This window comes from Peromyscus leucopus, chromosome 22 (assembly GCF_004664715.2).
Source record: "Peromyscus leucopus breed LL Stock chromosome 22, UCI_PerLeu_2.1, whole genome shotgun sequence".
NCBI lineage: Eukaryota > Metazoa > Chordata > Mammalia > Rodentia > Cricetidae > Peromyscus > Peromyscus leucopus.
Window position 1 is genome coordinate 30701439 of NC_051081.1, and position 22399 is coordinate 30723837.

The following is a 22399-nucleotide window of genomic DNA, read 5'->3' on the forward strand; positions in this document are numbered from 1 at the left end:
GGGGGTGATAAGAAGAGGAAAGAGAAGGAGGAAATGATGTACTTATAATCTCAAAGGAAAAGAATTACAACAAAGTAAAAGAACATATTCTCATTCCACATATCAAACAAGCATCAAATAGCTTAGGGTCAGTCTGACTCTGAAAGAGAAAGCAGAGTGGACCATCAATAAGTGGAAGGTCTTTAAATATGCTAACAGAGCCAGGCGTGGTGGCACACACCTTTAATCCCAGCACTGGGGAGGCAGAGGCAGAGAGGTCTCTGAATTTGAGGTCAGCCTGGGTTAAAGAGTGAGATCCCGGACAGGAACCAAAACTACACAGAGAAACCCTGGCTCAAAAAATATAGAAGAAGAACAACAACAAAACAAAACATGCTGACAGAAACAGCTATGAATGGTAAAAACAGCACACCAGTGACAGCAACTCAGATACTGTGTACTCAAAATGCAAATTATGAAAGGAAAGCACAAATTCACAATGTTTTTAGCATATGCCTTAAAATATTCCTATGCACACTTACCCTGAGACACTGAAACACTGACAGTCTGGGATCCGTTCTTCTCTGTGTTTGACGGTGGCTTTGCTACTGGCATCCCCAGGCCTCCAATGTATGGGTTATAATTATAGGTACCGTAATCAGCTCCCCAATAGTCATACCAGGTACTGCTTATAGGCTTTAAAAAAAACAGAAAAGTTAGTATTGTTAATGGATTATACAATTTGTAGTATTTAAGCTGGAATAAGTCTACAAAATAAGCATTCTCCATCCTTTAAATGCCCCAAAATTGTTGGAATTTTATGAATTTAACAAATTCTTCAGAAATATCCTAGTACTTTTTTAAGACAAAACAAAAAACAACTTACAGGATCAGAACCTGAAAGGTAACCAGCACCATTAATAAAATTATGTAGCCCAAAGAGCAGTAATTGTATAAGGTATTACAGCTGTATGTCCATTAAAAATTGAGGGAGAATAACAAAGAAATAATGATAGCAATAATCTCGTCTTGGGTAAGACTCCAAGTGGCTGTCTGGAATGATGGTAATCCATCACTAACATTTGCTGGCTTCTAGAGATTATTACTACAGTTGTTCATGGATACATCACTTTAAAAAGAAAATAAGATGTACTATGCATGAAATTGTCATTTTATTTTTACTTCAAACTTTACAAATTTGATTATGCACTCGGGAGGCAGAGGCAGGCAGATCTCTGTGAGTTTGAGGACAACCTGTGCTACAGAGTGAATTCCAAGAAAGCTAAAAATCTACACACAGAAACCGTCTCCAAAAATAAATAAATAAATGAATGAATGAATGAATAATAAAAGAGAGAGAATTTTGTTTATTTGGTATGATTCAACTTGAAGAAATTGATTCTCTCCATCACAGAAGTGCTGGGGATCAAAACACCATCATCATTTACTTTTTTAAGTGTGTTTATTGTGTTTAATTGAATTAAAAAATAAATGTTTTATAAAAAGTATATTTATTACATTCATTGGTGCATATCTCTATCTACTGCATGTGTGCATGGTACCCACAGAGGCCCAAAGAAGGTACTGGGTCCCCTAGAACTGGAGTTACAGATAGTAGTGAATCACGGGTCCTCTGGAAGAGCAGCCAATGCTCTTAACTGCTGAGTCAATTTTCCAGCCCCCTTGGCACTGTTTTTTTGGGTTTTTTTTTTTTCAGTATCAAAATACTGCAGCTTAATGTACTTTATGAATGCTGAATAATGGACTGGGACTAACAAATTTGGGAATAATGTGCATGGCTTTCCTCATTACTCCCTCTTTCTGTTAGATTAGCAATGGGTTTGCCAGCTTATTCACTTTTTCATACCTTCAACTCTTGTTGATGCTATGTATTGGATGTTTTTTCAAGACAGGGTTTCTCTGTGTAACAGCCTTGGCCATTCTGGATCTTTGAAGACCAGGTTGTACTTGACACAAAGATCTCCCTATCTCTGCCTCCCATGTGCTAGGATTAAAGGTGTGCACTACCATGACCCGCTTATAAATTTTTTCTTTTAATATCTATTTCTTTAATTTCTTGCCATCTATGTTTAGGATTGACTTTTTATTGAGAAGTGTTGAGATGCATTACTAGGTTATATATTTATTTGATATATATAATATTTTTGATATAAGTACTTTCTGTTATAAACTTTCTTCTTAGAACTGCCTTGGCTATATCTCAGAGGTTCTGACAGGACACGTTTTCACTATCATTTGTCACTATGAATTTTTTATTTCCTCTATGATTTCTTGGGTGACCCACTGTTTATTCAAAAATGTGTTTAAGTGCCAAGTTTTTTTGTGGTTTCTACAGTTTCTGTTACTATTGCAATCTACTTTTGCAGCATCATGGTCTGATAAAACACAAGAATTATATCAGGTTTTCTTGTGTTGTGTTTGTTGAAAGTTCACTTAGATTCTATGATGTAATCATTTGATAGAAAGTTCCATGTGCTTTTAAAAAAAACTATGTACTGCCTCTGTACACAAATCTGTTAAATCCTATTCATACACAGTCTATATAAGCTCTGAAGTTTCTTTACTTGTTTTTAGTTTGAAAAACCTTATTAAGATAGCTTTTCTCTTTCATGTAATTACCAGACAAAACATGTAAGAAATTATTCTAATACAAAATACCTTAAAAACTTTGGCTGCAAGAGGATCCTTTTCTAAATCAATGTCTAAAGGATCAATGTCAACTTCCATTAGATCTTGAAGTAGCTCAAGGTCAATTTCCTTATCTTTTTCCAAAGAAGAGAGAGGAGGTGTACCTTCAAATAAGTAAAAAAGATATCACTAGTTGAGTTTATTAAATGAAATTTAAACACAATACTGCTTTATGTTGTTGAATTAAATAATTCATTTGCACAGAACATACACATACACACTTCAAAATGTTTAAATATTTATATATAAGTATTAATCAGCATGCAAATTTATCACTCTGCAACACTATGAAAACAGCAATGCAATATCTGATTTCCTAGTGAGAAGACCACATTATTTGCTCTTCTAAAAGTAAGTGGCATAAATTTTACTCTTCAGAATAATTACTGGCATATCTAAAATGGTTTACTATCTTTCGTTACACCTACTACATAATACTTTTATGGTATTTTAACTATCATTACAGGTAATATCAATGAGTACACAGGCTAAAGCAAAAAAAGAATTAAGTTGTACAACTATTTACTTATCTACTATGTATTTAGAAATTACCTTGCTCTCAGATGTCTCCAATTTTTAAGCAGTTTCTACACTTTTCTATCCTTCCTCTTCACTAAACATATCTTTATAGAATACCAGCAAATGTGAGCCTTTGTAATTTCTATATATGTATAAAAAGATCAATAAACCTTCTCTATCCTTACTAGATTAAGAAAAAGTTAGAGGTAGAGGTGCATGGTAATTTAGCATTCTGCAACATGACCAGCTAACAGAGCGTTCTGATGGCAAAGGTCCTACTCTACTGGTAGGTACACAATAAGCCTCTTGGCAGCAAACATGAACTGTACACAAAGAAAGAAGTCTTTCCACATGAAGAAAGAATCAGCTAAAAAGACTGCACTATGAGGGAACCTAGTACTAAAGAACAACAAGTAGATGAAAGGGAAAGCAGGGTGTTAAAAATGTGTGTAAGTGTATGTTTGTTCAATACTAAACAAAATTTAGTTTTGCAAAGGATTATCCAGATCACAATGGATCGGACATGCAAATTAACAAGTACAGATTTTAAAAAGAGAAAAGATATATGATATCCCAATATTTGGATATTAAAGAGCTTTCAACTTTGTTTTCATCACTGAGTATTTTTATAAGGTTTTCTACTTTGAATTTTCTTCAACAGTAAGTGATGGTTAATCACAACTGTCACCTTGAGATCTAGAATCATCTGCAAGTCAAACATCTAAGCATAACTGTTGGAGATTTTCCTGACTGTGTTAACTGAGATGTGAAGGCTCAATCACTCTTGGTGGTACCATTAACTGTACTGAGATTCTGGAATGTATAAAAAAGATAAAGTGATCACTTATCCATCTTTGCTTCCAGATTATAGATGTGATGTGATCAGCTTAACAAGTTTATCACTATGATTTCCCTACTGATGAAACAAAACCACAAATTGTAGGAAAAAAAAATACACTTCTATTATGTTTAGATGTAAGTGTTTTGTCTACATGTACATATATACACACCATATGCATGCCTGGTGCCCACATAAGCAAGAAAAGGATGTCAGATCCTTGGACTTGGTGGTTGCGAGCTACTATGTGGGTGATGAGAACCAAAGAAGTGCTCCTAACTAACTGCTGAGCCAACCCTCCAGTCCCAAATGCTTCCTTTCTAAGTTGCTTTAGTCTGGGTATTGATTTTTCACAGAAACAGAAAAGAAACTAAGATAATATATGAAAATACTTACAATGTTATAAAATGTAAGAAATATATAAATTATACTAAATTAAAATGCTTAGAATATTATGAATCGATAGCACAGTGGCACACGCCTTTAATCTCAGCACTGTGGAGGCACAGGGAGGCCAACCGGGTCTACAGCACTAGTTCTGGGACAGCCAAGGTCATACAAAGAAACCCTGTCTTTAAAAAAAAAAAAAAAAATTCCTGTTTTCCAAACTAACAAAAAATACAAAATTCAATTTTATATACCATTAACATTCCTCAACTGGAAGCCTATTTTCATTTAAAGAACAGAAGTAAGAGCTATTTTAAATAAAATTTAAAATTTTCACCTGCTATATCATGTGTCAGAGGCTCATCTATGGTTTCCAGCAACTGAACAGAAGACTGCGGAAGGGAGTCATCGGAGTCACCGGCTGTTGCTCCTACATCATCACTCGCTGTGCCTTCTTCCATCGCTTCTGCAGCTACCGGAGCCAACAACTCTCCTGGATTGGAGGGACAGTCCTAACCACTTTAATAATTTATGTGTTTTTATTACTCTTTTGTAACAGATGAAGAAGCTAACAGATTGGATTCCCAAGGTCACAGAAGAACTAGTGAGCAGTATTATCATCGGTGGTAATAATGAAATATGGGCTTCCCTACCAATGTATTCTAATCTATTAAAACCACTGGCCTGTCATCATAAATATAAGAATTAAAATGGTTACCACTGCAACATTTCTACATTTAGGAAATCTCTTATAATTTTCTTTAGACATTACTTGAGCAATGATGAGCTAATTCTAACACACCATGGGAGAAATTAATCCCGACAAACCTGCTAAAATATCCTGTAGCATACAGGTTAACGAATACTGAGCCCAAGCACCACCCCAAGAGATGTCTCCTCTATTGAAGTCAGTTCCAACCAGAAGCAATAGGAGTCTTTCCAGCTGTGGCTCATTTACAATCTCACACAGATGAATAGTTGGTCTTGTTGCATTTGCAATGCGTGCTAGAACCTGAAACAAATCATAAAATCACACGCTTAAATAGTAGTTAAATTGGCCAGGTGGTGGTGGTGGTGCACGCCTTTAATCCCAACACTCAGGAGTCAGATCTCTATGAGTTCGAGGCCAGCCTGGTCTACAGATCGAGATACAGGACAGGCACCAAAACTACACAGAGAAACCCTGTCTTGAAAAATAAAGGAAAAAAAGAAAAGAAAATACTAGCTAAATATAATAATAATATTAATAATAATAATAATAAAAACAGACATGACAGTTTTCAAAGTAGATGATTTTTATAAAGTTATTTAAAATTAAATAGAACAAAGAAATATTGTGGAATAAATACTGTATTTGGTTTTGTTTTATATTTACTTATCTATTTTCAAGACAGAGTATTTCTGTGTAGCCCTAGCTGTCCTGGAACACATTCTGTAAATGAAGCTTGCCTTCTCTACCAGCTGGGATTAAAGGCATGAGCCACCAAACCCAGCTATTGTGCATCTTGTTTTAAATCTGGATGAATACTTACAAATAAACAATGAGTGAATGAATTGCAGGAAAGGAATCATAGCATTCAAAGTCAGTAATCTCATTTATGTTTACTTATTTCCTATATGAATTAATAGATTATCTACAATAGATTACCCAAATTATCTACATTTCAAACCCTCAAGTTGTGATTTGTTTTGTTTTATTTTATTTTATTTTTTGGGTTTTTGGGCCAGGATTTCTTTGTGTAGTTTTGGCTGTCCTAGAACTAGCTCTGTAGCTCAGGCTGGCCTCAAACTCACAGAGATCTGCCTGCCTCTTCCTCCAGAGTGCTGGGATGAAAGACAATACTATTGTTCAGGCAAACCCTCAAAATTTAAGCAAATAAAAAACTGCATCTGATTTTCTCAGGAATTGGGAGGGGAAAATATTTTTAAAAAATCTTTCAAGGCACAATAAGATAAGGAAAATAAACAGAAAGCAAAAAAAGAAAATTACCCTTTTTCTTCGTATCAACCAAAAACTGTATCATAACTGCCTTACCTTACAGACAAATAGTAAGAGGTCTGCATGGCATGTGAAATCCATGGACAGGAGAAATAGGACAAGCTTCTGCACTACTGAAATACAACGCTCATGGGCCAGAGTAAATGGAAGAGGTTCTATCTCAGGGCTCTCTTTTGTTGTTGTAACTTCAGTGTCTAAATTAGAACGAGACCATTCTGCTGTCCGACGCAAGCGAATCAAATCCTTAAAATGCTGCAGACAGAAATTTACATGATTTAGAGCAATGTTTATTTAATGAAAACCTCTGAGTATATACTCCTGTGAGATGAAAATATCCAACAGAAAATTTCTAATGCACAAAACTTTCATATAAATCATAAGCTTCAAAGAAAAAATGGTGATGTTTTGTCTGAAACAGCTGTCTCTTCTGACACAGTCTCAACCCTAAGTGACCTTGAACTTCTGATCTTTCTGCCATTACCTCCCAGATGTTAGGATTACAGGCTTTCTGAACCATCACACCTGCCTAAAAGTTAAAACTATTAACAGCTATCTATACTGACTGACATAAATCATCTCCTATTTAAAGTACATGATATGTAACAAAATTGCACAAAGGCCATAACATAGATTAAATCCAGTATTTAAAACAAATATTACCAAAACATACAACGAATAATGAATACAAACTGGATAGAAATAAAGTCACTTCAAAATATTGGATTCATATTATTTCAAAATCTTGAAAAATTTAAAGTTGAAAATCAATGTTACTTGTAAATTTGGATTAATGAAAACAAATGTAATGGGTATTTCTTGTTTTCTCTATTTTGAGAAAATAATCTTGCTTCTAGTCCAGGGTGGACTTAAACTTGTGATCCACCTGCTTCAACCTACTAAATATTCGAATATAGGCAAATGCCTCCATGAGAAAAAAACTTTTTAATTATATTTTAAAAAAATCACTGGAACTTAATTCTGATGTGGCAAAGACAGTTTTTGAGAGATATGCACCACTGGATACAAAAAAGTTTTAATTCCAAATCTAAATCTCCCGAAAACATAAACTGAAGGAAGAAGAAATGTCAACAAGCACTTTCCATATTAACTGTCTTTAAAAGGATAAGGAGATGGTATTTATAACCCGTTTTATGATTCATGAAAATAGACAGAACCATCAATGTCAAACTCCAACTCCTAAGACTGCACAATAATCACTATCTCCAACTTCCTCTCCAGCCACTCTGAAGGTCTGTGCTAGGCAGTGAAGTCTATTTCCTACATTAAAACTGAGTATTCTGATATTGAACACTGACAAGAACAACATGTAATCATTACTACAGTAACAGTAGTAACAACCACCGTTACAGCCATGATCACACAACAAAGAACAGATCTTACCTTGGAGGTCGCCTGCTTTAGTTTTGCTTGCTCTACCAGAAGTTTATATGAGGAGCCTTTGTTACTCTGTATTTTTTCTTTTTCCATCTGTTCCACCAAAGCCTTCTGTTTTGCCTTTAGTAGGTTAAGTTGCTTAAAATACAAATCAACAACTTAATCTTAAAAATATCAATGTTAAGAACAAAATGTAAGTAATTATACTTCTTACAGAATTCACACTTCAAATAAGTAACTAACCCTCTGAATAACCTAATAATAAAACTTAAATTATTTTTTTAAGAAAAATATTGTCTCTCCATTCATCACTGAATATGAACAAGTTCCTTACCCATGGGAAAAAGGAGGTAATTAGAAAACTTCCTTATAGAAGCTGATTTTTTTTCCAACACTGGAAAATAATTTATTTTAAGGACATAGAGAAAATATTTTTTATTGCAGAAGAATTCTTAGCTTCAATTGTATGAGAATTTGACTTCATAGTAGTAAATATTATTAATATGTCTGAGTATGTCTCTCTTACTGTTTAATAGGCCCTTCAAATATTCTTTATTCGTGTGTGTTCCCAAGTGTGTGTAGCACACACATAGACATCAGAGTACAATGCTGTGGAGTCTGTTCTCCCCGCTGAACTAATGTCATCCTGCTTTTGCAGCATGTGCTTTTGCCCCTATGCCATTTCACTGGCCCTACAATGTTTTCCACTTACATACAGATTCAACTATGGTTTTAAGAAATAGCAGGGATCTGCAGGCGGTGGTGGCACACGCCTTTAATCCCAGCACTCGAAATCAGAGCTAGGTGGATCTCTGAGAGTTGCAGGCCAGCCTGGGCTACAGAGCGAGTTCCAGGAAAGGCTCCAAAGCTACACAGAGAACCCGTCTCAAAAAACAAAACAAAACCAAAAGAAAGAAAGAAAGAAAAAAAAATAACAGGTATCTTTTAAAACAGTTTACTCAACTTCCATTAATGAAGATATTCTTCAAACTTGCAACTTATCACATATATTAAGTGATGAAATATAATCATATTTTAAACAATTCTCCTGTATTCATGTGTTCAACTGTGACAGCCAATTCTGATTCTCTAACGACAAGTCATCTGACTGCTAGACCATCTCCTTTAACCCTAAACCACAGTCCACAGTCTACAGCAAGAACAAACAAAAAGATGAGAGAGAGACAGACAGAGAGACAGAGATAGACAGACACTTTCTACTTGTAACAATTTTATGTGTTGACCAGCTTCCCCATTTATCCTTCCACATATGCAGAAAGTTATTTTAAATGAAAATACACTTAGAAAAACATAGAGGGGAGGGGAGAGGGGAGGGGAGGGGAGAACATGCCAAGAACTAAAGGAAAAAGTCAGGAACTTAGGACAAAATATAACATTATATTATTTTTAAAAAATGAACTGAGTAATTCTAATTACAATTAATAGTTTCAGAAAATGACCCCAAAAGGTTATAGACTAGCATATGTAATAATTATAACAAAAACAAAAATAGAATTTTAAATTACAATTCAATTCTTATAGAAATACATATTATTTCCAATCTATTTGTGACTAAGATGGCAACTGCTGTCCCATCACCATAAATACTTAGAGTGTATTTCCCACAAAGAGCATCCCCTGACAAATCACAGCACAACCATCAACATAGCTACAGCTATAAGTGTTTCGTTTATATATAACGTATATATGTATGTGCATCATATGTATGCTTGGCGCAGTTAGATGTCAGAAGAGGGTGCTGGATGGTTAGGAACTAGAGTTCTACATGGATTTGAAATATCATGAAAGTGTGTCAATCAAACCAAGATCCTCTGCAAAAACAGCAAGGACTCTTCTTAATTTCTGAGCCATGCATGAGTCCAGGCCCAGACACAGCTTGTTTTACTTATTTATTCATTTATTTATTTATTCATTCATTCATTCATTTTTAGGAGAGGTAGGATTCCAGGGCTAAAGAGATGACTTGGCAGGTTAAAAACCACATGTTGTTCTTCCAGAAAACTCAAAGTCAGATGCCAGAACCCACACCAGGTGGTTTAACCCAAAGTCAGATGCCAGAACCCACAGGCTATTCACAATCAAGTTCCAAAGGATTAAATGCCTTCTTCTTGCCTCAAAGACACATATGCAGTCAGGACACACAAAAAAGAACACAATACATTATACTCTAACTCGCAATCAAGGATACAGTTTATACTTTGAGAGAACTAACCTTCTCAGGGAGAAAGGAAAAGACATTTTCTTTTTGGAAATCAAACTCAGCATCTAGAACATCTCATGCATATATACTACTGAACCACACCAAGAATGAGAACATTTTTCAAAAATTATTATAACTACCTGATGATTCAAAACAAGGTGACACTTCTATAAACTCATTTCTTCAGATAAAAATGACATGGTGAATAATGTTTACATAGTTATTCTGGAGAAATGCTTATGAGATATCCTACAGCTGAACTACATTCTAATACATGACTACCTATGAAAGCGAAGTGTGGAGGTACAAGTGAACACAAAAGGAGAAGGATGGAGTGTGTGTGTTTGTGCTTTGTGTATTGCACAAAGCAACAATGGGAAAACGAATCTTTAAAAACTACAGGATTAGGCGGGCAGTGGTAGCGCACACCTTCAATCCCAGCACTCGGGACGCCAGGCAGATCTCTGTGAATTCAAGCTCCAGGACAGGCACCAAAACTATACTGAGAAGCCCTGTCTCAAAAAACAAGAAACAAAAACAACACGGAAGAAAAAAAAAAAAAAAAAAAACAGGAAAAACAAAACAAAACCACCACCCCCCAAAAAAAATCCAGGATTAATCATCAGGAAAATGGTTAAATGGGTTTCAGAACAAAGAATGTAATCGTAGTTAGCAATAAAAAATAAAAGTACTATGGGTGGAACAATGGAGCAACAGTTGCTGCTCGCTCATGCATAGAACCTGAGTTCAATTTCCAGCACCCACATGACAGCTCACACCCATGTGTAATTCCAGTTCCAGAAGACCGGATACCCTCTTCTGGCCTGCCTCCTCAGTTACCAGACATACACATTCAGGCAAAATAAACATTCATGCACATAGAAAGTAACAATAAGTAAAATCTACATGGTAAAGTACTGGTATACTCGATATAGAACACAACTCTGAGGAAAAGTGGCTACACATAAAAGGAAACACACTACACACCTGCCTGCCAATATTTTACTGAATCAGTGCACACAATAAACTACACCCAAGTAAAAGAACAAAATACAACACGACCGATGAAAACTGAAATTAATGACAAGAAGACTGCAAACACTTTGGAAACCCCAGTGGCATGGATATGCTCTTCCAGCTCAGAAACCACGGCAGGCCTCTTTGAGAAAGTGATAATGTACTAATGTCAGAAAAATATGTCCGTTTACCCAAGCAAAAGACTAAAAATATGCACTTAGAATTTAGAAAGAAGGAAGGAAGGAAGGAGGGAGGGAGGGAGGGAGGGAGGGAGGGAGGGAGGGAGGGAGGAGGGAGGAGGAGGGAAGGAAGGAAGGAAGGAAGGAAGGAAGAGGAAGAAGAGAGAGAGAGGAGAAGAGAGAGAGAGAAGAAGAAAGAAAGAAAGAAAGAAAGAAAGAAAGAAAGAAAGAAAGAAAGAAAGAAAGAAAGAAAGAAAGAAAGAAAGAAAGAAAGAAAGAAAGAAAGAAAGAAAGAAAGAAAGAAAGAAAGAAAGAAAAGCACATACAGAAATCCTGAATGAGAAAGAGGGCAGGTGGTCCCACAAACTGAAATTCAATAGACTAAAATCTAAAAGGCAGAGGGGCAGCTGCCAACTTCAATCCAAAGGTCAACTGGAAGCCACTAAGAAAGTGTTACTGGGTTTGTACGGAAAAAAAACCAGGGTAAATGGCAGCACGGAAAGACAGGCAGAGCAAAGAAGAAAAAGTCAAGAAACCCTATAGAGAGGCAAACAAAGCCCTTGAAGAGTAGTAACAGAGAACCATAAAGTTTAAAGAATACCAAAACTAAGTAAAGTAGGTCCTTTTCCATTTTACATATAAGGTTGTCAAAGTGTTAAACCAACACCCTGGGCAGCATGCTCCACGCTTGTCTGAGGTCAATGATGACAAATGACAGTCTAAAAACTAAAACAAAGTTACTGACCATTACCTGCTTATGATGAACAAGCTGTTTTCTGATTTTCCTGGAATATAATCTATCGAGGCTACTTCCTCCCTTGGATGATCTATTTAAGCTCTGAGTGTGCAAATTATTGTTGATGAAACTCCACTGATTACCTGGAAAAAAAGCTTTTATTAATAATTCTGTTAAATATGACTTTAAAGTAACTTTTATACCCAGAAAACAAAAACATAACAATATATCAACCAAAACAAAGCTTTTGAAAGTAAGACAGCTCTCTGAAGGTTAAACAAATGACTGACAACAGCTCTGTATCCAATCTCTTCTTGAGCATCCCAGACACTTTCTGTTACAATGCTTAAGATTCATTTTGACAGCTCTCAGGAGGCAGATGCAGGCAGATCTATGTGAGTTCAAGGCCATCTTGAACTAAAAGTTCCAGGACAGACAGAGCTACTCAGAGAAACTCTGTCTTGAAAAAACAAACAAACAAAAAGATTGATTTTGAACATAGCTTTGATGTGTTCTAAACAAGAAATAATGATAACAACAAAAGGTTTTGTACAAGCACTAGAAATAGCTAATTGGATTAATGACTGCCAAGATGGGTTTAATTGTTCAAAAGGCAGGCTGCACAACTACATTTAATTTTGTGTTTTGGAACATGTCCACACTACTCTGCATTGCTCTTTCCTTCAACATGGTCTAAAACCACACTTTCCTATATTTTGATCTTGTTGTTATTTTGAGAAAGGGTCTCACTATGTATATAGCTTTGGTTGGCTTTGAACTCAGAGACCCCAATGTTACTGTCTCCCAATAGCTGGAATTAAAGGTATATTCTATCATGCAGAGTACCTCTTCTGATTTATTTATGCATCACTTTAAAATATTTTCCTATTTCTGCCACTCACTAATCAAGTTTTAGTTCAAAATCTTCAAACCCTGAAAATTTCCTCCCACCATGCCTTCTCTCTAATACTAAACAATAAAAATGAAAATTAGCCGGGCGTGGTGGCGCACGCCTTTAATCCCAGCACTCGGGAGGCAGAGGCAGGCGGATCTCTGTGAGTTCGAGGCCAGCCTGGGCTACCAAGTGAGCTCCAGGAAAGGCGCAAAGCTACACAGAGAAACCCTGTCTCGAAAAAACCAAAAAAATAAAAAATAAAAAAATAAAATTAAGACACAATTTACTGTGTCCAACTTTAAATTATAGTTATATATAACTTAATGCTATTGTTTACCCCCTTGTCCGATAACTGAGAAAATGGATTCACATACACATTTTTTTACACCAACATAAATTCCTTGCATCTGGGAATTCTTTCACTTTCTCATAGAACTTACATGAGTTATATTTGCTGTATTTACACACGAGGTTCAGATGCCTCAAATTTTTTATAAAATCATTGTTAATTATAATAAATGCAAGAATTCACTTCATCTTGGATGTTTGATTTTCCCTTAATTTATAAATTGTTTTGTGCTCCAAGCCTACTAAAAAATGAGTAGCAATAATAACCTTAGGAATTTACAAATCTAAGAATAATGGAAAATTGTAGCTAATTAAAAGAACTAAACTGAAATGAACAGTGGTTAAAAAAACAGCAGATTATATTAAAATAAAATTTTAATTGGGGGAAATGGAAAGGAGAAATGTAGTAATTAAAATACAATCTCTACAGACGGTGCACACCCTAAATACCAGCACTCAGGAAGCAGAGGCAGGCAGATCTCTGGGAGTTCAAGGTCAGTCTGGTCTACCAGAAAAGCCAAGGTTATTACACGAAGAAACTCTGTGTGTGTGTGTGAGAGAGTGAGAGAGAGAGAGAGAGAGAGAGAGAGAGAGAGAGAGAGAGAGAGAGAAACACAACCTCAAATATAAACAAAAGTATTAAAAATCCTCCACAAATTGCCTTGCCTTAAACTCACTTCTACTAAGCTTATTATATAGTAATACACTTCTTAGGTTATTATATAGTAACAAAGTATGGGGTAGGGTGAAATCTATGGATGTATTGACTACTTAGAATTCACATCCAGACAAAGGAGTTTGTCCAAAAATGTAAATTCTATCTTTCAGCAGATTCCTAAAGAAAATTAACTCATATTTTACATAAATTACATACATCTGGTATCTCCAGGCCAATAGCCAGATCAGGAACAAATGCGGAGTCACTGAATTTCCCCACCAACACATTATTATAAACTTGTGATACCTGTCAGAAACCTCTCCCTGTCTTTACCATTCAAAGGTTTCTTTGCAGCTGCCGCTTCATCTTCAACGGTGGCCACATAATCCAGTAACCTGGACACCAGCATAACAACCCAACTGATCATGGGAATATCTAGGACTCCTACAAAGAAATGAGAGTGGGATATTCAAGTAAATGGGAGTCCCCATGAGAACTGAGAAAACATCTTACAAATAAGGAACACACTGTTTCATGACCAACACCAAAACAATACAATATACCTTATAACTATATATTCATGCTCACAACTGAGTAGAAAAATTAATCTCATAAAGGACAGGATACAAAGCATGGTATAGGACATATAGGAAACTAAAATAAAATGTGTACCTCACCTTATAATTCATAGTACCAAAATTTATTCTATACCATATTTCATGCTCAAATGAGACCTATCATTGGCCAGAAGAAGAATGTGCATTAAGGCTTAAACACACAAGGAGGTTTGGCTTGATTTTTGTTATAATAGTGTAGAAAAAAAAATTTTCAGTTTATCATTTCGAAGGCAGAGGCAGGTGTAACTGTTATTTCAAGACAGCATGGTCTATATAATTCCAGAACAGCCAGATCGATATAGCAAAATCTGATATGTGTGTATATATATGTGTGTGTGTGTGTGTGTATATATATGTAGAAAAGAAACCAAACAAACAAAATAAACCCAGCTGGGTGTGATAGTGCACAACTTTAATCCCAGCTAGCTCTCAAGAGGCAGAGGAAGAAGGATCCCTGAATTCAAGGCCATCCTGGTCTACATATCAAGGTTCAGGCCAGACAAGGCAACAAAGTCTGCCTCAATAAAATAATAAATGAATGAATGAATGAATGCATTAAACAAAAAAACACTCACACACGCGTGCACACACACGCAAGATAAATGAATACACTAACAAAAAATAACATCCAAATTTACAACTTGAATAACGAGTTAAAAAGAACTATATGGGCTGGTGGTGGTGACACACACCTTTAATCCCAGCACTTGGGAGGCAAGGCAGGCAGATCTCTGTGAGTTCTAAGCCAGCCTGGTCTACAGAAGTTCCAGGCGGAAAAAAAAGGGGGCGGGGAAACAACACTATATGGCAGTCAATCACAAGAAAGCTATTCATTCCAAAAAGACTACATCACAAAAAAATGTGTACAATGACTATTAAAATAATACATAGGAAATATTTTCGGTAAGCCTTTTTAATATCTTCATCTATAGCTCCTTTTTCAATTCCCAAAATGCAATAATAGTCTTTCCCCATTTTGAATGCCTTGGAAATGAACTTAGATTTCCCTTTGTAAAAGAAAAATGTGTCCTCAGTCTTAGCAAGACAATGATTCTGGAAAAATACAGCAAACAGCGAGTCAGCTCAGCTCAGAATATGGACAGAATAGACGCTGCTGCTCCTCATGGGTCATGTTGCTACTAGTTGTTACACATATAAATATCTTACTTTTTCATGTACATAGATTGTGTTTCTTAGGTGTTTGAATTTTTGTAAGTATATTTACATTTAAAAAATATTTTATACAAACAGTACTATTAGTAACTATAAATACTAAAGACAGTCACTTTATAGAATACCTTCTGTCCTTCTGTGCATGGTCAACTCTGGCTGAAGCGGTGACAATAAATTATCCAAAAGATTAAGTAAGCTTTCCAGTACTCCACTGTTACTAAGTGATCGCTGACCAATGCAGGAAAGTAACATAAAGACCCTAAGAACAGATACAAAGAAAATGAACAGTGGGAATAAATTTAATTCTTCTACTTTTAAAAATAGATTTACATTTGGTTATAAAAAGTGTTTGCTTCTTAAAACCCATCATATTTTAGGGTTAGTAAAAGAGATTTCTATAAGAAGAAATGATATAAAATGAGGTTTTTTTTCTAGTTATTTATTATATTTCCTAATGCTACCCCTAAAAATTCAGATATGTAACTAAGAATAAACTCTATCAGAGCCTCAAAAACTGCATTTAATACACAAGGCATGGCATGATCATATAAAAAATGCATACTCAGACTTATAAAATCCCATAGATTTATCCAGAAAAATTTAAGAGGGTGAACAAGCTGTAGCATATATTATATTATGTAATATACATTAGAGTTCATGTCCTTCACTTAGTACTTCCAAAACCATGAGAAGACCTATTTTTTTTTTTTTTTTTTTTTTTTTTTTTTTTTTTTTTTTTTTTTTTTTTTCGAGACAGGTTTCTCTGTGTAGCTTTGCGCCTTCTGGAACTCACTTGTAGCCAGGCTGCCTCGAACTCACAAAGATCGCCTGCTCTGCTCCGAGTGCTGGATTAAAGCGTGCGCACACCCCCTGAGAAGACCTATTTTATATTTTCTCCATATTTACTATCCATGTAAACAAAATTTTACACTCTAACAATATAGAAGTAAAAATCATTTACAATAAACACCACTAATATCTCCAACCTACCTATCTTGTGGAAAGATGAGAAGCTGTTCTGAATTATACAATTCCTGAAGAACATTAGAAAGAAACTGGCCCCACCATCTCTCTCCACCACACAGCTGAACAAGGAGAAGGCCGGTATGCAAGCGTATCTTTGGGGTGCCACTGATGCACAAGTGTTTAAAGAGTTCTTCACAAGCCTGGGCGTGAAAGGTACTCTGCAAAACTGCAGGAACAGAATGCCCTGTTACAAGAAAGAAACACACAAAACGACTTATCTAAGTGTATGGTGCTGCTTCAACACCAGTACACCTACATACACATCTTTTCCTCAGCAACCAGTAGACAATTGCATCCTATTTACTTTGTGACTATTTACTGCTTTTATAGAGAATTTAGCTGCAAAGTATTTAGCAGTAAGATGAGGTAACACATACATTAATTGTGTTTGTTTCTGTGGTTAGGTTATCAAATTGCCTTTGAGGTGAATATGGGAGTAGGTATAAATGTATCTTAGGAGGGAGTCTGTAACATGAATGAGTGACTCACAAATAGTTCATGGCTAAAAAACACCATTACTGTATTAGGTCAGTATACTTTCACTATTCTACTTTTATGTAATACCTAAAACTTTGTCATTCACACGCTGATGTACAGTAATACAACAAACCTAAGAAATTACTAAAAGCAATAAGATACATTAAAATAAATGAGATGATGATGATGAAGTCAGTAGAAAGGCACCCACTTACCATGTGACAAGCCCTAGGTTTAATCTATACCATGGCAACAACAACAACAAAAATCTTTAAGGAGAAAATAAATGAGTAAATCTACAAAAAATTTCATAAATATATTAAACAGGATATCAAATTAAAATTTCTAGAAAGTAGAGTCTGAGAATAGAAGTCAGTGAAGAGCACATGCCTAGGTATCAATTCAATCCCCAGCATCATACAATAATTTAAAAACAAACAAAATGAAACAAAAACTCAGAAAGTTAATACTATGTACCTAAAACATGCAACAGAGACATAATGAATTAGTCTCAATAAGTCACTGAGCAAATACAAACCATTGGAAGAGTGAAGGAGGCTGAGCAATGTGTCCAGTAAGTATCTGACAATGGTGCGTAACTGCTCTGTGGACGATGTCTGAATCAAGTCTTCTGGAACTGATGTTTCGCTCAATGTCTTCCGACTTGCACCTATGGCTACTTTGAGCCTCTGCACTGCATTATGAGCCAGATTTAGTTGAAGCTGTAGCTGAATACAATCTTGATAAGCAGAAAAAACCCTACTGTCTTCCTCAACTGCTTTGTCTGGTTTTCGCAAAAAGTACTGTGCATTGTTTGCACTGTTGAGAGGAGGAAGATCAATACTCTGCAAAAGAGCTTCCAGACGATGACAGGCTAAGTTATATCTATGAGTAAAAATAAATTAAGTCATTCTTTCAGTCTTCTTCTGGAGCTACACACTGAAAAGCACATCTCTTAAAATACATTAAAGTATAACTACTATGAAGAATTATTGTTGGGCCAGGTACTGTGGAGAACACCTTTAATCCCCCTATCATAGAGGCAAAGGGGGGACAGCAATCTGTGGCTAGAGGACAGCCTATTCCAAATAGTCAATTCTAGGTCCCTCAGAGCTACAAATAAAGACCCTATCTTAAAGAAAACAAAACACCAAAACTACTGTTGACAATAATATCAATTAGCTAACAATATTCTCATGTTTTCAACCATGTTGTAATGGACACATGCTTATCCATGCTCCTTTTGCTCCTTTCTATGTAGGTACAGAAATAATTTAAAAATACATGAGCAATTTTCCACTAACCTGCACTGTATATCTTCTTGTAAAGCAACCATCATTGCTAAATGCTGGTCAATTTCTGGCTGGTTGGCAGATTCGCCTTCGCCTCTTAGAGGATCATGCATCAACTTCAGTTCACTTTCCCAAGGCAAGATATATGTATGTCCATAGTAAAATCCTAATGGGATCTTTGCTCTGGCATTTGTGCTTCCATAACGTCCAATGACAGTTATCTGAAGTGAAGAGTTGAAAATAAGCAAACATGTACGTGATACAATAAAAAAAATCTGAGCTATATTGTGGTGATATTGTGTTCCCCAAAATACATTGTGCACCTTAATAAACTTATCTGGGGTCAGAGAACAGAACAGCCACTAGATATAGAGGCCAGAAAATGGTGGCACACACGCCTTTAATCCTATCACTTGGGAAGCAGAGATCCATCCGGATCTCTGTGAGTTTAAAGCCACACTGGAAAGCCACACTCACGCCTTTCGCCCCAGGAAGTGAGCCTTTAATCCCAGGAAGTGATGTCAGAAAGCAGAAAGGTATATAAGGCGTGAGGACCAGGAACTAGAGCTGGTTAAGCTTTTAGGCTTTTAGCAGCAGTTCAGATGAGATTGATTTGGATAAGGACTCAAAGTCTGAGGAAACAGGATCAGTTGAGGAATTGGTGAGGTAAGGAAGCTGTGGCTTGTTCTGCTTCTCTGATCTTCCAGCATTCACCCCAATACCTGGCTTCAGGTTTGTTTTTATTAATAAGAACTTTTAAGATTCATGCTACACTATATATTTGAAGAAATATATTTACGTCTTTAACCATGTTAATATTACTAAGAAACATGGAAAACATACACATTTACTTTCTTGAAGTTCTTTACCTTCATGAATCTGCACACAGGTGGTGGTATTAAGTCATGAAGAATTAGTGAATGGGTGCTAATATCAGTTGCTACTACCAAACGCCTTCCATCCACTTCTTCTCCTAATGTCCATATGTCAATTGATAAGGAGGCCAAGTCTCCACAAGTGGGAATCAGTACATCGGTCAATAGTATAGGTCTTCCAAAATCCAAGGTCACAAATCTCCTGGCTCCTATGAAGGAAAAAAAAGCAAGTGACCCACCAAAAAAGGGATCAAATAACCAAATTATATACTCTAAAATAGAATTCTCTTTAAAAAAATCAAGTTATTGAAGTACAAGTGAGTAAATAATAAAAACAGCTTTATCAATACTTATTCATAAATTCTCTAATTGCTTAGTAGTGTGTCAAGATTCATGATTTGATCTCTCAACAAATATCTGCTAAAGTTTTGAAAGCCTGAGGTAAAAAATTTAAGAATGTTAATTAGAAAGCAGTCAGCTACAGAGTGAAATCTCATATTTATTTCAAACATTTCAGTTTAACAATTAAATCAGTGAATGCATTAAAAGGTACACCTAATAAAGTCCCAATCTGTCTTTTATTCAGACACAAAACATTTTTTGTTTTAATTTCTCCACTAGATAGATTATACATACCAAGATGTAATTTCACTTGTAAGAGTCTTGTTTAAATTCTGGGACAAGAGTCTAATATACTGGATTTAATATGTAGTAAAGCATGGCTCAAATTACACAGTAACAGTACAAATAAAAAATACGAATCATAGGCTGGGCAGTGGTGGCACATGCCTTTAATCCCATCACTTGGAAGGCAGAGGCAGGTGGATCTCAGAATTCAAGGTCAGCCTGGTCTACAAAGTGAGTTCCAGGAAACTACACAGAGAAACCCTGTCTCAAAAAAACAAAAACAAAAAGTGACTCGTCAATTAAAAAACAGCACATACTGCTCTTTCAGGAGCCATATTTGATTCCCAGCACCCACATCAGGCTGCTTGCTCACAACCAACTGCCTAACTCTGACTCCACGGAAATCCAACTCCTCCACCCTCTTTGTGCACCTGAACTCATGTGCACAAAAACAGACAAGACAGACAGCATACATGCAAGCAAACACACACACACACACACACACACACACACACACACACACACCTCCATTCATACACTCAAGGAGACACATGTGCACGTACACAAATTAAAAAGAAAGCTTTAAAAAATTGCCTCAAGAAAGGCCTCCAAAAGATGCAGACAGCCGGGCGGTGGTGGCGCACGCCTTTAATCCCAGCACTCGGGAGGCAGAGGCAGGCGGATCTTTGTGAGTTCGAGGCCAGCCTGGGCTACCAAGTGAGTTCCAGGAAAGGCGCAAAGCTACACAGAGAAACCCTGTCTCGAAAAACCAAAAAAAAAAAAAAAAAAAAAAAAAAAGATGCAGACAATTCAAGTGGCTGCCCCAGAATAAATACAGCACGGTCTTTCTAGGTCTGCACCATATCAAAAAAGTTGAGAACAGATTTCTATTTCTGGTCATATATACAAGAAAAACAAATCCCTTTACTGAAAAGGAAAAGCAAATTGTTAATAATATCATAATTCTTTTTCATTAAATTGTATGAGGGGAAGTTTAGGATTCTATACTCTGCAGAGTAAAAAACTACTAAGATGTGTTAGGAATAGAGCTGGTTTGACAGAACTATTTTAGAAGAAAACAAGGTTTACAATGGTTCCTGGAACAATAAATAAAAGTCTAGTTCACCTCCTCAGAGGCTCGTAGGATGCAGTTGTGTCCATGTACAGTATAAACAACTGTACCCATACAGAGCAACAATTTTCCCTCTATGTTTTCAGCACCAAAGCTCCTACCAATTACTAATTAAATGGGCAGAAAATACCGAGAGAATGTTATAAGCTTTAAATTCTCTCTTCTAAAGCAAATAAGATTCAATTGTTAATATAATGAAAAGCACAGATCTATTATGTCCATTTTCCCCCTTAAGGATATTAAAATTTTGCTGTTGCTTTAGTATAGAACTGAAAGTTAGTAGAATTAGAAGGCAAAAAATAGGTAAGATTTATTTGTAAATATGGCATACTCCCACAACAATTACAGATTTCTGAAATACTATGTGACACAAATATAGATATAATGCTAGTTTCAGGACACTACCTTACAGCCTTATTTCCAGTATAATGGTAACTGAGCAACTACAGTTCAAGCAGACTATTTGCATCATTCATATTTCAATAGGCAAGATTTAGATAGAATAATCTCATTTTTTCAATGTAATTAGCCAACCTATACAACTTTGGTGGCTCTTATTCTTGGTAGACTATACATAACTTGATAGCAAATGTGATTTCTTTGCAATAGGTCAAAAAAGGGCCAACAGATGTAGGAAAGAAAAATAACTTTAGAAATGAAAAGATTACCTGAATGCATTCGCTCTATAATAATGGACTGGTGAGGTGGAGGCTGAAGAAAATGTGAGGCATGAGAAATTGCAAGGGCTAGACCAGAACCAAGTGGATTCTACAAAAGAAAACAATGTCAATGTACTGATACTACTCTTGCTCTAAAAAATCATCTAACCATAGCATTAAACTAACTAGTCTCATTTCCTGATACACATTTTGAAATATTTTATAAAAGAAAAGTTATTATCTATTGAAAACATCATTTACCATTCTAGACTTGTTGGAATTTTTGTTATGTGCAGCAAGATTCACTGCTGGGGGATCAATGACTGAGCCTGGAAAAAGCTGTGCAAGCTCGGCATTAATCACAACAGAAACTGCTTCGTTGGGCGGAGTGAGTGGTGGAGTCATAAAAAGTGGTGTTGTTTTTGGAGTAGGTGGAATAACATCAGATGGATGGATGAAAAATCCAGGGGCAGCCACTGGGTTGGAAGGCACAGAGTTGTGAACAGGACCTGCTGCTGATGCTGCTGATGCTGCTGCAGCTGCTGCAGCTGTTGTCTGGTGCAACTTGGCTTCCAGCTTTGCTTTCTGTAAAAGAAACAAAGGCAACACCTATAGAAGAATCCTGACTACCTACGTTGTGA

General features: G+C 36.0%; 1 protein-coding gene across 12 annotated transcripts in view; it reads right to left on the reverse strand.

The window, feature by feature from the left end:
* The window catches only part of Birc6 (baculoviral IAP repeat containing 6), a 188573-nt gene that overhangs the window by 88571 nt on the left and 77603 nt on the right, over positions 1 to 22399 (reverse strand). For 8 of the 12 annotated variants that reach the window (XR_003734946.2, XR_005089742.1, XM_028873544.2 and 5 more), the window contains 15 exons: positions 22020 to 22343; positions 21768 to 21867; positions 19335 to 19549; positions 18478 to 18686; positions 17712 to 18058; positions 16661 to 16880; positions 15796 to 15929; positions 14187 to 14324; positions 11995 to 12122; positions 7833 to 7964; positions 6468 to 6683; positions 5261 to 5444; positions 4770 to 4925; positions 2659 to 2792; positions 522 to 675 (listed from right to left, as the gene is read on the reverse strand). Coding sequence is in view for 10 of the 12 variants with exons in the window: in XM_028873544.2 (XP_028729377.1) it covers positions 522 to 675; positions 2659 to 2792; positions 4770 to 4925; positions 5261 to 5444; positions 6468 to 6683; positions 7833 to 7964; positions 11995 to 12122; positions 14187 to 14324; positions 15796 to 15929; positions 16661 to 16880; positions 17712 to 18058; positions 18478 to 18686; positions 19335 to 19549; positions 21768 to 21867; positions 22020 to 22343 (2791 nt within the window). In the remaining 2 variants the exon portion in view is untranslated. The remainder of the gene's footprint in view (positions 1 to 521; positions 676 to 2658; positions 2793 to 4769; positions 4926 to 5260; positions 5445 to 6467; positions 6684 to 7832; positions 7965 to 11994; positions 12123 to 14186; positions 14325 to 15795; positions 15930 to 16660; positions 16881 to 17711; positions 18059 to 18477; positions 18687 to 19334; positions 19550 to 21767; positions 21868 to 22019; positions 22344 to 22399) is intronic. The other 4 variants (XM_028873519.1, XM_028873527.2, XM_028873508.2 and 1 more) reach the window with 2 other exon arrangements.